Raw genomic sequence first — 13,904 nt, forward strand, 5'->3', positions numbered from 1 at the left:
CAGTCTCAGAGACCTCTGGGACAACATTAAACGCACCAACATTCGAATTATAGGGGTTCCAGAAGAAGAAGAGAAAAAGAAAGGGACTGAGAAAATATTTGAAGAGATTATAGTTGAAAACTTCCCTAATATGGGAAAGGAAATAGTTAATCAAGTCCAGGAAGCACAGAGAGTCCCATACAGGATAAATCCAAGGAGAAATACGCCAAGACACATATTAATCAAACTGTCAAAAAAAAAAAAAAATTAAATACAAAGAAAACATATTAAAAGCAGCAAGGGAAAAACAACAAATAACACACAAGGGAATCCCCATAAGGTTAACAGCTGATCTTTCAGCAGAAACTCTGCAAGCCAGAAGGGAGTGGCAGGACATACTGAAAGTGTTGAAGGAGAAAAACCTGCAACCAAGAATACTCTACCCAGCAAGGATCTCATTCAGATTTGATGGAGAAATTAAAACCTTTACAGACAAGCAAAAGCTGAGAGAGTTCAGCACCACCAAACCAGCTCTACAACAACTGCTAAAGGAACTTCTCTAGGCAAGAAACACAAAAGAAGGAAAAGACCTACAATAACAAACCCCAAACAATTAAGAAAATGGGAATGGGAACACACATATCGATAATTACCTTAAATGTAAATGGACTAAATGCTCCCACCAAAAGACACAGATTGGCTGAATGGATACAAAAACAAGACCCATATATTTGCTGTCTACAAGAGACCCACTTCAGACCTAGAGACACATACAGACTGAAAGTAAGGGGATGGAAAAAGGTATTTCATGCAAATGGAAACCAAAAGAAAGCTGGAGTAGCAATTCTCATATAAGTTATATATATATATGTAGTTTGCTTGAGTGCAGTGTTTTTTGTTTTCTGTACTGAATTCATTAGCATGGGTCGGTATAAAATTTAGCATAGGTCAATATGTAATTTGTAAACTAATAAGGTCTTAAAAGTGAGGAATTAAGTCTTTTAAATTTAATTATTTATTGCAAAGAGCAGAATAGCATACATAAACAGGTGCCTAAGGAAAACTTGTATTCTAATATGGAACTCTCATGAACACCTTTTTTTTTTCTTCTAACGGTATGATAGTAGGCCATTTGATTATTTTTATGGCTTTAACTTTACAACAATGAAATATTCGTAAATTTTAAAAAGTATTTTTCTTTATTTGATGCGGGTGGGATACTGGAGAAATGAAAGGTCAAACATCTATTGAGGAATCCATACTTGTCTATATATTGTGTACTTTTATTTCAAGAACTGATTTAAAATTCCTAAAAGGATGCTATAATAAGTTATTATGCCATTTTACAGACTGAATTAAGTGAATTTCAGGGAGGTATGAAACTTGCCTAAGGCTATCCAGCTACCAAGCGGTAGAAGTGAGAATTAAATCCAGGTATACCTATAAAAAAAAATAAAAAAATAAATAAAAAAAAAAAAAGAAGGCGAGGGCAGCACCAGGGTATGGGGTTGTTAGTTTTATAGGGGTGAGTAATTTCATACGCTGATGAGTGGGAGGAGTATTCCAGCTATTTTGGGGAAGGGGTGGGGATTTCTAGGAATTGAGCCACCGCCCACTTTTTGACCTTTATGGTCATCCTTGGAACTGTCGTGGCACCTGTGGGTGTGTCGCTTAGCTTGCTGATGTGTTACAGTGAGTGTATACTGAGGCTCAAGGTCTAGTGGAAGTAGACTCGTCCGCCATCTTGGACCTATTTTGTTCTAATCAGTTTATGTTGTGTCCTCGGGCTATGTAATTCTTTTAAAGGTTGTGCCCTGCCCCCTTTCCTCCTGTTTCATATTGAATATATAATATTTACCAGAGTATGTTTTAATAATTAATACATGATATATTGTATAATTAATTTATATATCATATATATAATGATAGCTATAGGTATTTGTTCTAATAAGTCATTAAAAATAAATGAATATTCTTTTTCTTTCATAAAAAAAATATATAAACATTTTTCTATGTCAATAAATATCCCCCTCCATATAAAAAAAAAAAAAAAAAATGATGAAAATCCTAAACACTGATACCCTCAAATACTGGCGACGCTATCGAGCAATAAAAATTCCTCATTCATTTCTGGTGGGAATGCAAAATTCGACAGCCACTTTGGAAGACAGTCTGGCAGTTTATTACGAAACCAAACATACTCTTACCATATGATCCAGCAATCACACTCCTTGGTATTTACCCAAATGAGAGGAAAACTTATGTCCACACAAAAACCTATACACAGATGTTTATAGCCACTTCATTCATAATTGCCAAAACTTGGAAGCAACCAAGTTGCCTTTCAGTAGGTTGAATGAATAAATAAACTGTGGTACAACCAGACAATGGAATATCATTCAGTGTCAAAAAGAAATGAGCTAACAAGCCATGAAAAGACACGGAGGAACCTAAATGAATGTTACTAAGTGAAAGGAGCCAATCTGAAAAGGCTGCACATACTGTATGATTCCAGCTATATGACACTGTGGAAAAGTCAAAACTATGGAGACAGTAAAAAGATCAGATGTTGCCAGGGTTTGCGGGGAAGGTGGGATGACAGGCAGAGCACAGAGGATTTTTAGGGCAGTGAAACTATGATACTATGGTAGCACATCATTACACATTTGTCAAAATCCATAGTTTGTACAACATCGAGAGTGAACCCTAATGTAAACTATAGACTCTGGGTGATAATGATCTATCAGTATAGGAATGCAGGGTCATTAATTGTAACAAATATACCAGAGGAGGACGTTTTTTCATGATGAATTATTCTCTTAATATATTGCTGGGTTTGCTCATGTTTTATCTCGAATAATGGTAGTCATGGTCATGAGAGAGTTTGTAATTTTTGTGTGTATGGGAGGTACTAACTTTTGTGGTTGGAAAATCAACATTATGTTGCTTAAAAGCTTCTATTCCTTTCAAATTCTCTGAAGGAGATGAAACAGCATCGTAGCAATGTTCCTTAAATATCTGGTAGAAATTTTCATCTGGACTTTTGGTGGAATAGTGACAGGGGTTATATATTGATTATTTTTAAAATTTTTATAAAATATATTGCCTATTTTTTTCCTTTCTAGAGTTAAGTTTGAAAATTTATATTTTTAAAAAACTATATGATTTTATTAATACAGATTTTTATGTTCACTTCTATGATACTTCATAGATAGTTTCTTTAACTTTTGTAATTTCTTCAGCATCTGTGATTATTTTCCCATTCTCATTTTGTGCACTGCATTTTCACTGTGTTCTTCTTTATTAGGTCAGTTAATGTATTAGTGACTTTAGTTATTATTTCAACAACCTAATTCTTGAATTTTCACATTATGCTATTTTCTTTCTTTTTTCTAAATTCAAACATTAATTTGATTTTGTTTCCCTTTGGTTTCTTTTGTTATCTTCTAACTTCTTGAGTTTGGTGTTGCATTAGTCAGGATAAGCTATGCTGCAGTAACAAACCCTAAAATCCAGGGGTCTAACTCAGTAACGGTTAATTGTTTGTTCACATAAAATCAGGGAAGGTAAGGTCACCTTCGTCCATCTTGTATGTGTGCCCTCTAGACCCATACAGTAAGGAGATGCTCACTATAGCTTAACTGCCTTGCATGGAAATGATATAGTCCCTTCGGCTCACAGTGCTTAGCTAGAACTAGTCATTTGACCCCAATCTAAATGCAAGAGAGTTGAGAAATACAGTAAAGCATAAGGAGTTGGTGAACACTGTGTCTGGTACACATTGTCCAAAAACTATTTTTTTAATTACTTAGTGTAAATACAGGTGTCTCAAAAGTCTCAGAATAGTTTTAACCTTTAATAATTTTAGAAATATAAATGCTACAAACATAAAAATCATTTAAAAGTTTATATCAATTACTTATAATTTTATAAATTGAGTTTTAGTTACATATAATTCTATAAATTTTGAATATAACATTTTAAATATATTTTTAGTTCAGCCCCTCTAAGAGGGAAACTACTAGAACCAAACTTAAAAATGTATTATCCAGCATTCATAAAACTAAATATATGTTAACAATAACTAAAATTTCAAATGATGTCTTTTGTAAATTTACAGTATTTATACTTCTGAAATTGTTAAAGATTAAAAATACATTGAGAATTTTGTGACACTCTGCATATAAATTTAGAAAGTTATGATTTTTCCCATGAGCAATGCTTTATTTATATTCAATATATTCTGATAAGTATATATCTTTATTTTGTAAAAGTTCTACAAGTTTAGAGTCCCTCTAGAATTAAGATAAAAAGTGTTTTATTTTATTATTTAATTTCTAAGCGGAAGAGTGGTTTACGCTTCATAATTATGGGTTTATTATATGATAATCAGAGAATTCTGCCTGCATTATTTCTATTTCTTGGAATTTACTGAAGTTGTGACAATAAATGCTCATTTAAAAAATATTTCCTGAACCTTGTAAAAGGAGGTTTATTTTTGGCCTTCTAAAAATAGAGTTATATTTTTATTAATTTGATCTAAACATTAATTCTTCAGATCTTCTACATCTGTATATACTCCTGCTGTTCTTTATATGAATTCTAGAAGTGGGAAGGCCGGATCAAATTTACATTTCTACTAACAGCTGGGGGCCCTATTTTCCTTATAATCTTGTCATCAATGTATAATGTCAAAGGTTTCATTTATTTTTCCATTTTGAAGAATGGCATTTCTGAGTTTCTTTTCCATGAGAGAAGGACTTTCCTCCCCTGATTCCCTGACTATAATATACAGTTGATCCTCAAAAAACGTGGTGGTTAGGGGCACAGTTGAAAATCCAAGTTTAACTTTTGACTCCCCCCGAAGTTAACTACTAATCACCTACTGTTGACTGGAAACCTTAACATATATCTTGTATGATATGTGTATTATATACTGTATTCTTATAATAAAGTAGGCTAGATAAAGGAAAATGTTATTAAGGAAAATCATAAGGAAGAGAAAATACGTTTACAGTACCTACCTTATCAATACCATAAGATTATGTTGTCTATTCACAAGAGGAATCATCTGTCAGTGCCCACATCAATATTGTCTTATATGATACAAAATACTGTAGATTTTATATGTGTTACTAACACTAGACATCAAAAATGAAAAAAATAGTGTGAATAAGATTCATATTTACAGGTATAATAATTCATGCATTGATAATGAAGAAGCAGCAATATGATTACTTCATGGTAGCCCAGGTATACACTAAATGATGAATTGTTATAAATTTTTTATGGCATATAGTATTACAGTCATATTCAGATTACAGCATTACAAACATCATTACATTAAAAAAAAACACCTGTGATAATAGGCTTTCTCCAATGATGAGAGAAAGAGGCATGCTGTACAGTAATATGATTCTTTGAAAGCAAAGTTATAAAACATTAGGAAAACTAACACATTATTAATTTTATGTTACATATCACTCACTTTATATCTCTGTTAGGATAGGCTATCCACTTCAATACAAGTCTTGCACATGATGTTCTACATCATGAATACTTAGGTGATAATGATGATGACACAAAAACTTCTCATACAGTTCTTGCTGTACAGTTCTTAGATTTTTACACAAAAACACTCACACACATATACAGCAGATAAGTTTATTAATAGTAGAACATGATGATTATTTACTATTTATTAAGTGGAAACAGACCATCATAAGAGCCTTCATTCTTGTCATCTTCATGCTGAGTAGGCTGAGGAGGGAGAGGAAAGGAGAAGACGGTCTTGCTGTCTCAGGGGTGGCAGAGGTGGAGGAGGTCGAATGGGAGGCAAGAGAGGCAGGCACACTCTCTGTAACTTTGCAGAAATACACTGTAATTTTTTTCTGACTTTTACGCTCTTTCAATTCTCTAAAAATGTTTCTTTATGGTACTAATTCTTCTTTTATCATTTGCTTTTGTTTTAGTGCCTGTATCGTAGAAGGGTTCATGCCATAAAAGAAGTCAAAAGCATCTTGAATAATTGTAACCCTTCTGCCGAACTGCCTAATGTTAGTTTTTTCCTGGCACGGCTTCTTCTCAGTCTTCTTCCTTATCGTCTGGCACTAGTTCAGAAGCATTCATCTCCATCAAGTTGTATTTTGTTAATTCCTCTGGTATGGTGTCTATTAGTTCTTGAATTTCTTCAAGATCCATATCTTAAAACGCTTCACTCCCCACAACCAACTTGTTCTGCCATATCTACAATCTCTTTCATAATTTCCTTGATTGGCTCTCCTGCAAATCCTGTGAAGTCATGCACAACATCTGGACACAGTTTCTCCAGCAGCAATTTATTGTTTCGGGTTTGATGGCTTTCACAGCCTTTTCTGTAGTAATGATGGCATCTTCAATGGTGTAATCCTTTCAGACTTTCATGATGTTCTCTCTGTTGGGGTCCTCTTCCATAGCATTGACAATACTTTCCTTTGAGAAAAGGAAAAGGCTCATTTTGTGTAATGAGCCTTAAAGGTCCTATGACTCGCTGATCTAGGTGCTGAATTAGAGACATATTGTTTGGGGGTAAATAAACCAGTCTGACACATTCAGTGTTGAATTCATGGGGTTCTGGGTGGCCAGGGGACATTGTCCAACATCAAAAGAACTTTAAAAGGCAGTCCCTTACTGGCAAGGTACTTCCTGACTTCAGGGACAAAGCATTAATGAAACCAGTCCAGGAAAGTGGTTCTCATTGTCGAGGCCTTCTTTTTGTACAACCAGAAGATTGACCAGCTGGTATTTACTCTTCCCCTCAAGGCTCAGGGGTTTGCAGCTTTATAGATAAGGGCAGTCCTGATCATAAGCCCTGTTGCATTTGAACAGACCAGTAAAGTTAGCCTATCCCTTTCTGATTTAAATCCTGGTGCTCACTTCTCTTCCTTACTAATAAATGTCCTTTGTGGATTTTTTTTTTCCAGAGTAGGGTACTTTTGTCTGAATTAAAAACCCGTTCAGGCAGATATCCTTTCTTCTCAATGATTTTCTTAATGGCATCTGTAACTCATCTGCTACCTCTTGGTTGGCAGAAGCTGCTTCTCTTGTCATACTGACATTTTCTAAAGCCAAGCCTCTTACTAAACTTATCAAACCATCCTTTGCTGGCATTAAATTCTCCACCTTTAGATCCTTCACTTTCCTTTTGCTTTAAGTTGTCATATAATGACTTCACTTTTTCCCGAATCATATTAGAGTCTTTAGGTATACTTTTCTTATAGCAATGGTGCAGTCACATAAAAGCTGCATTTTCAATACAAGATATAAAGGTATTTCAGAAAAAGTGCAAGGTTTTCACACCTGCTGGCATAGCTGCAGCAATGGCTTCACAAATTTCCTTTTCTTCTCTTACAATGGTCCTTATGCTGGATTCATTATCTTGAAATGATGGGCAACCGCCACTCCAGACCTCAATCTACAGTATATATTAATCAATTCAACTTTTTCTTGTAATGTCATGACTTTTCTCTGCTTCTTGGGAGCACTTCCAGCCTCAACAGTGGCACTTCATATGGGTCCCATGGTGTTATTCAAGGTTTATGGCATTGTGCTAAACACGATGAAAAATACACAAGAACCAAAAGAGATCACTTTTTTTTTCGATATGCAGTTTACTGGAGAGATAAACTGCTCACCTGGAGATGATTAGTGTCACATGACATTTTAAGCAGATGCTAGCAGCACTTGAGCTCACCGAAATAGCAGCAGGAGGTAGCTACAAAATTATTACAATATGTACTACAGTTAACTTTTTGCAGTAATTTAATACTGTATCTTTACATTTGTTTAGACTTCTGTTGACTGCAAATGGCACCGTGTCTGGTATGTTAAGTGTTTGTAAGTTTTGATAAATTTTAACTTTTTATAATAGATTTGTGTAGGTTTCATGGTAGCAATAGATAAAACAGACAAGTATCTACATATATTTTATGCATTCATGATGTACCTTTTTCTTAATTTTTTCAATATTTCTAGGCTATGTGGTTCCTGTTAGTTTTTGCAAATTCTTGCCAATCTCCAAAAAAAGTTTCCAATGTATTTATTTTAAAAATTTTGCATATAAATGGATGTAGTTCAAACCCCTGCTGTTCAAAGGTCACCCTAACTGCAATTTGTGAGAGACCAGATGTGGGAGAGTATAGTTCTTGGTCAAAGATAGACCCTCTGAGATTAGAGACTCTAAGATGATAATGGTTGAATTGTACTTTAACTTAATTTAGCTCTCATTCTTTCCTTTATTGGAATAAAGAAACAGTAATGTGCCTGTTTTTATACTAATGATAGCAATTTATGTATAAAAGCCATTGTAACCAACAAATATAAATTGATTGCCCTGAAAACTTTTAAATGCTCAAGCTAGCATTCAGAATTTTTTAAAAAATAAATATGAACTCTGAATTCAACATCTTGAATAGTTTAAAGGTCTTTTAGCTTGTAAAGCTGAGAATTTAATTAAACTTAAAAATATCACAAAGATTATAGATGTGTACATATTTTTAATCCAATGTGTATATTTGTGGTTCACTTTAATATCTGCAATGTTCATAAATATTCATACATTGTGAATTATTACTCCTCAAGTAGTTTGATACATTTTGCTTTACTATATTTAAGCCAGGGATTAAATTAGAAGCAGATCAATGGTTAAATTACTACCTTTCACATTCTGTGGATATTTATTCATTCATTCATTCATTCATTCATTTATTGTGAGAACACATAAGTTCCACTCTTAGCAAATTTTAGTTATACAATACAGTATCATCAATTGTAGTCGCTATGTTATACCACATTTCCCTTTTACAATGCAACATGAGTTTTATTGCAGTTCTGCTTTTTAATATTAAATTTTGGTTTACATGATGACCATTTGATACAAACATCTTAACATTATTAAGTGGATAACTCAAATCCCAAATCAACATGCATAAAAATGTCTCTCAGAATACAATTCTCCTAAGACATCCACTGTGTGGGATCAAAATACACTACTTCCAAAATATGACACTTTATCATAAGGATTATTTTGAGCTGAAGCATTTGAGATTCAGTAGATGCAGAAAGAAGTCTTCTGTAGCTTCCCCTATCTGACTAAAAGCATAAACTTTTGAGAAATGAGAAGTGTCATAAAACACTTCCTCAGGGAAGTTCTAAGGCCATGAAGATGATGGAAAGTCAGTATCAAAATGGACCTACACAACTGTTATTAAGTAGCCTTTATCTTCCATTAGTTTTCCCATATATTTACCTTTCCACAATTTGCCATCCCTATAAACTCAAAGTCCTTTTCCTTTGTCTTGTCCCCTCTGTGTGGGTAGAGGAAAAGGTTTTTTCCTCCCTACATCAGCCATCTTCATCATAATTCAGGTTTTATTTTTAAGTTGAGTCATATACAGAAAAAGCTATTTCATAAGAGCTATTTCATATCAATACACACATACAAGATAAATCACAATCACTTGAAATTTTCTATTAACTTTACTTAACCCTGTTATTTATTATTTATATGTTTTCTCTCCATGTTTTCTGTCATAGACAGTTCAAACCAGTTTTTACTAACATACAACTTTTAGAAATTACTTTATTATGAAGGCATTTATAATTTCTTTCTTCATAAGGAAATTTCAGCCTGGCTTTACCTCTAAATTTGCTAAATCTTGATAGCATATTCAGTTAGTTTTAGCTCAGGATATTCCAAGTAAATTAATATTTTTATTTTGTTTTCCTATAGCCTTACTAGTTCCTTAGTCGTATACCTGTTAAAGACTGTTATCTGATATATTTCAGCATTCGTCCAATCAAACAAATGCCAGAAGCAACAGGAGAAAAAATATGCACTTAGAATAATGTTAGCCTGAGTCAAATAACTGGCTCTTTGGCATCAGAATTAGCCTGTTAAATAAAAACTTGCTTATTTAGTTAATAATTCATTCATTTAATAAGTTATTCATCTATTGATTTTCAACTAATATGAAATGTTCCATTATGATAATTTCTAAACTCAAAGTCACATTCTTCTAACCAATAACTCCCAAACTAAGAACATTTATGTAATAATTGAAAAGAGTTACCTGTTAAAAATATTGTTGGAAAAATAATCATTTGAAAATACAACTCCCTCACTACTCCTACTCCTAGGAGTAGGCCTCAGGAGTATTTATTTACCTATGCCTATGTTAGCTTATATTTATTTCTTTATCTCTTATTTACAGGCTTAATTATACCCAGGAGGTGTGTTTAAGAAAAGAAACACAACTCCTTTTTATATCTTTAAATGCTCATGGGCCATGTGGTTCCTAAAGTATCTGCTTACTCACAGCTGTGATACCTTTTCATTTCTATGTTTTGGTTGAAATACTTAATAAAGGGCAAAATGAATCACCAAGAACTCCTGATTGAGCAATTCAGAAGCAATTTCACATTAGGAAGAACTCCCAGAATGTATCCTAATATCTACAAAAAATTCTTTCCATGGGTTATTTGGATAAGGATACCAATCATTTCACAAATTATACCACAAGAGTTAATTCTCTAAACTTCAGCTCATCATCTGGCATAGAGAAGGAAGTAAATAAGTTAGTTTTTCATGTTAAGTAGCACCTACTGTATGGAGAAAAACAACATGGAAACATCATAATATTAGAATAACTTATAAAAAAAAAGCTTCAGTGACTCTCAAAACAAATCAAAGGTTTGAATGATTTGAAAGTCATCACCTTCATCTTAATGGAGTCTAGCGACAGCACAATAAAATTTAGGAAACTGGTTGAAAATAAATGCATATAATTATGCCTTTTTTCCCTAGTCATCTTCATTAAATTTTATGGTAAGGATTTATCTATGAAAAGGGGAATGCTGTAAGTGGGTTTAGCACACATGTCTCTTTCTGGACTGTGAAATTCCAGACTCTGAATCCAGATTGCCTGGTTTCAAATCCCATTTCTTCCATGCTGGCTCTGTGAGCCAGCAAGTTAAAAATTCTTTTGACTTTTTAATTTGAGAAAGTTAAAAACTGCTCTCCGCCTCAGTTTTCTCATTGTGAATTAGCATGATGAAATGAGTTCATGCAGAGAACATTCTTAGAACTGTGCCAAGTCCACAGATAGTTCTCAATAAATGTTACCTACTATTACTGTCATGTACAGAATGTGAGCAAACCTACTAGAAACACAAGGATACTTTTTATGAAGGTGAGATATGGATTGAGGAGGGTCCCAAAGGAACCTACATCAAGGAAGCAGGCCTGAGGTAGAAGTTGAACCCAGTGTTCTGCTTACCTGTACTCCGACAGGAAAACTTGGTTTTGTGATCACACAATCGTAAGGTACCACTGCAGCCTTTTTCATCACTACCATCTTCACAGTCTTTTTCCCCATCACAGCGCCACAGATCAGGAATGCAATTTCCATCAGGGTGACACTGAAATTCATTCCCATTACAACCAGCAGGAGAACGAATCTCTTAAATTGAAATGAGGGAGAGAGGCAGAGAGAGGAAGACAAGAGAGAAATTATGATTTTACTTGATAATATTTTTTTTTCAATTTTTTTCTTTCTTTAGGCATTATAATGATCCTAGAGAGAATCTATTTTTACTTTATTGTTTAATAGCTGCAATACGCTCTAGCATTTTCAAATTTGTTTTAGAAACTTTAATAATTAGAGAAAATAATTCTTGCCTCCCACAGAATTTCTAAAGGTGATGAACGTTAGGAAAAAAAAGAAAGAGCAGTAAGATAGTATGTGGATATTCTGTTGTGATTTTAATTAGTATCAGTGTGATTGTTGAAGGTATTTTCTCTATAGCACATAAAAGAGATTTCACATTCTACTCCAAATGTTTAGACTTTTGTTGATCTTGTGACATCTCTTTAGATAATTTCTTTCACACTGGTAACAGGTAAACAACCAAAAAGAAAATAAGAAGTACATTCTGACTAACAAAATCTTTGAAGAATAATGTCCAAAATGTTGAAAAATAAAACCCTCAGATAATTAAAAAAATTATTCAGGACATAAGATTTCAACTTTAGAATCAGAACAGACACAAAAGAATTTTATGAGGCACTATGCAATCAAAGTCAATTTATCAATTAATAATTCACATAGTGCCCAGATAACATTATCACTCAAAACCTGATGACTAAAAATATAGGTTAAATTTTGTAGGTAAGCATAAACAAGAATAAGGAAAAATAAATGTTGGGCATATAGATGCTTTTACAGTATAACAGTTGAAAAATATGACCGTAACCGGCAGTACATTAAATTTGTATTAATATCTAATATTATGAGATATAATAACCAGAATCTCCAAATACTGTTGTAAAGTAAATATTTTAGTATACATTTTTCTAGACCAAAGTTTTAATGTAACAAGTTTATTGTGCACCTCAGGTAGCTATAGCCAACAATTAATTTACATTATATCTATAAAAGCAATTATTCTACATCACTATAAAATTGAAGCAAGTCCAGGTGAGTTTCTCATTACTCAATGAGCTGATTTGGTAGGAACTGTAAAACTATCAATAAACAGAAACCTCAGTTAAGTAGAGTTGGGAGACCAGAAGGGGAGATCTCTTACACCCTGCAGCTGTAGCAGAGCCCAACAGGAAGAAGAAAGACTCTTCTTTCCTGTCAAGGACTCAGCCTATGAAAATCCATGGACTTGTTGTTTACTAGAGCCCTCCCATTTTCCTTTTTTACTCTCTATAAAAGCATTCCTTTTTCCTTGCTGTGAGGGAACTTGCACATAGCTCACCATGGTGCAGACTCCAAATTGCAATTCTTCGCCAATCCCAAATATACCAGTCTTTGCTGGAGAAATATCTGGCTCTCAATTTGTTTTAGGTCAACATTTTGGTGGCCCATATGGGGACCAGAGAAGACTCTCTATGGCTCTGGGGCTGGTGAATATACAGGTGCAGTACCCACAGCTGAGTCTATTGCTGCTCACTGCTTTTCCTGCTGACCCTGGAGTTTAAAGGCAAGTCTTTCTCTTAGATCCAAACTCACACCCTCTTTCCATCTGGAGCTCTCCAGGCTTTATTCAGAATCTACTTAAAGCTTTTGTCTTTCTGGTTAAGGCCTTGTTCTGCATGTGAGTACTTGTTTGGCACTTGGGCCTGATTTTGATATCAGGCTCTTTCACTGAAACTGGTTAGCTTTGCATATTCCCTTCGGAATAGGAACTGCTTCACCTGAAGCTGGCTAATCTTTGCCCCATTCCTCTGATAACAGGGGTTCTCTGCAACAGTGCCAGGTTTTTCAGCCTTTGGCCTATTCTTTTGAAAGGACGATTCTCTGGAAACTGGCTGAAAAAGGCTTTGGCCTGGCTCCTTTAAGCTGTTTCCTTTGAATTGGCTGGGATTGTCTTACAAGCTGTCTGAATCGAACCAGTTGTGCTGTAAGCTGTTTAAGCTGTTTGAAAATTGTTCCTCACTCTAGAGGAAAAACCTCTAGGAAATGAGACTCCAGTTATCTAAGTATTTTGAAGGCCTCCTCCGTTATAGGGACTCTGGTCAATTTTATGTTTAAAAGCCACAGTCCTTCCTCATGGGCACTACTAACTAAATGGACCAACCTGACCAAAGGCAATTTAGAATATCAATGGCTGTTACGGGGAATTTCAGAAATCCCCAAACTTAATTTCCTTAAAACCAAATTGAGCTTCAATAGCTCAAAAATTTCCAGAACTGAGTGGAATGCTTCTTTCAATTGGCATTTTGAGGCTTCCCAATATACTCAGGACTCTAAAATTGCCTCTCTGCAAAGTAAGATTTTAAGATTAACTGAGGAAAAGAAATGATGAAAGAAAGATAAAGTGGCTCTCAAAGCCTCAGGCTCTTCTTCCTTGGCATCTGTGTCTCAGGCTCCACCTCTGGT

The 13,904-nt window shown here is 34.3% G+C and overlaps 1 protein-coding gene across 1 annotated transcript in view; it reads right to left on the reverse strand.

The window, feature by feature from the left end:
* LRP1B (LDL receptor related protein 1B) overlaps positions 1-13,904 on the reverse strand; it is a 1,810,989-nt gene that overhangs the window by 659,100 nt on the left and 1,137,985 nt on the right. The window contains exon 21 of the mRNA XM_049711954.1: positions 11,295-11,477. Within this exon, the coding sequence (XP_049567911.1) occupies positions 11,295-11,477 (183 nt within the window). The remainder of the gene's footprint in view (positions 1-11,294; positions 11,478-13,904) is intronic.

This window comes from Orcinus orca, chromosome 7, assembly GCF_937001465.1.
Source record: "Orcinus orca chromosome 7, mOrcOrc1.1, whole genome shotgun sequence".
Lineage (NCBI taxonomy): Eukaryota > Metazoa > Chordata > Mammalia > Artiodactyla > Delphinidae > Orcinus > Orcinus orca.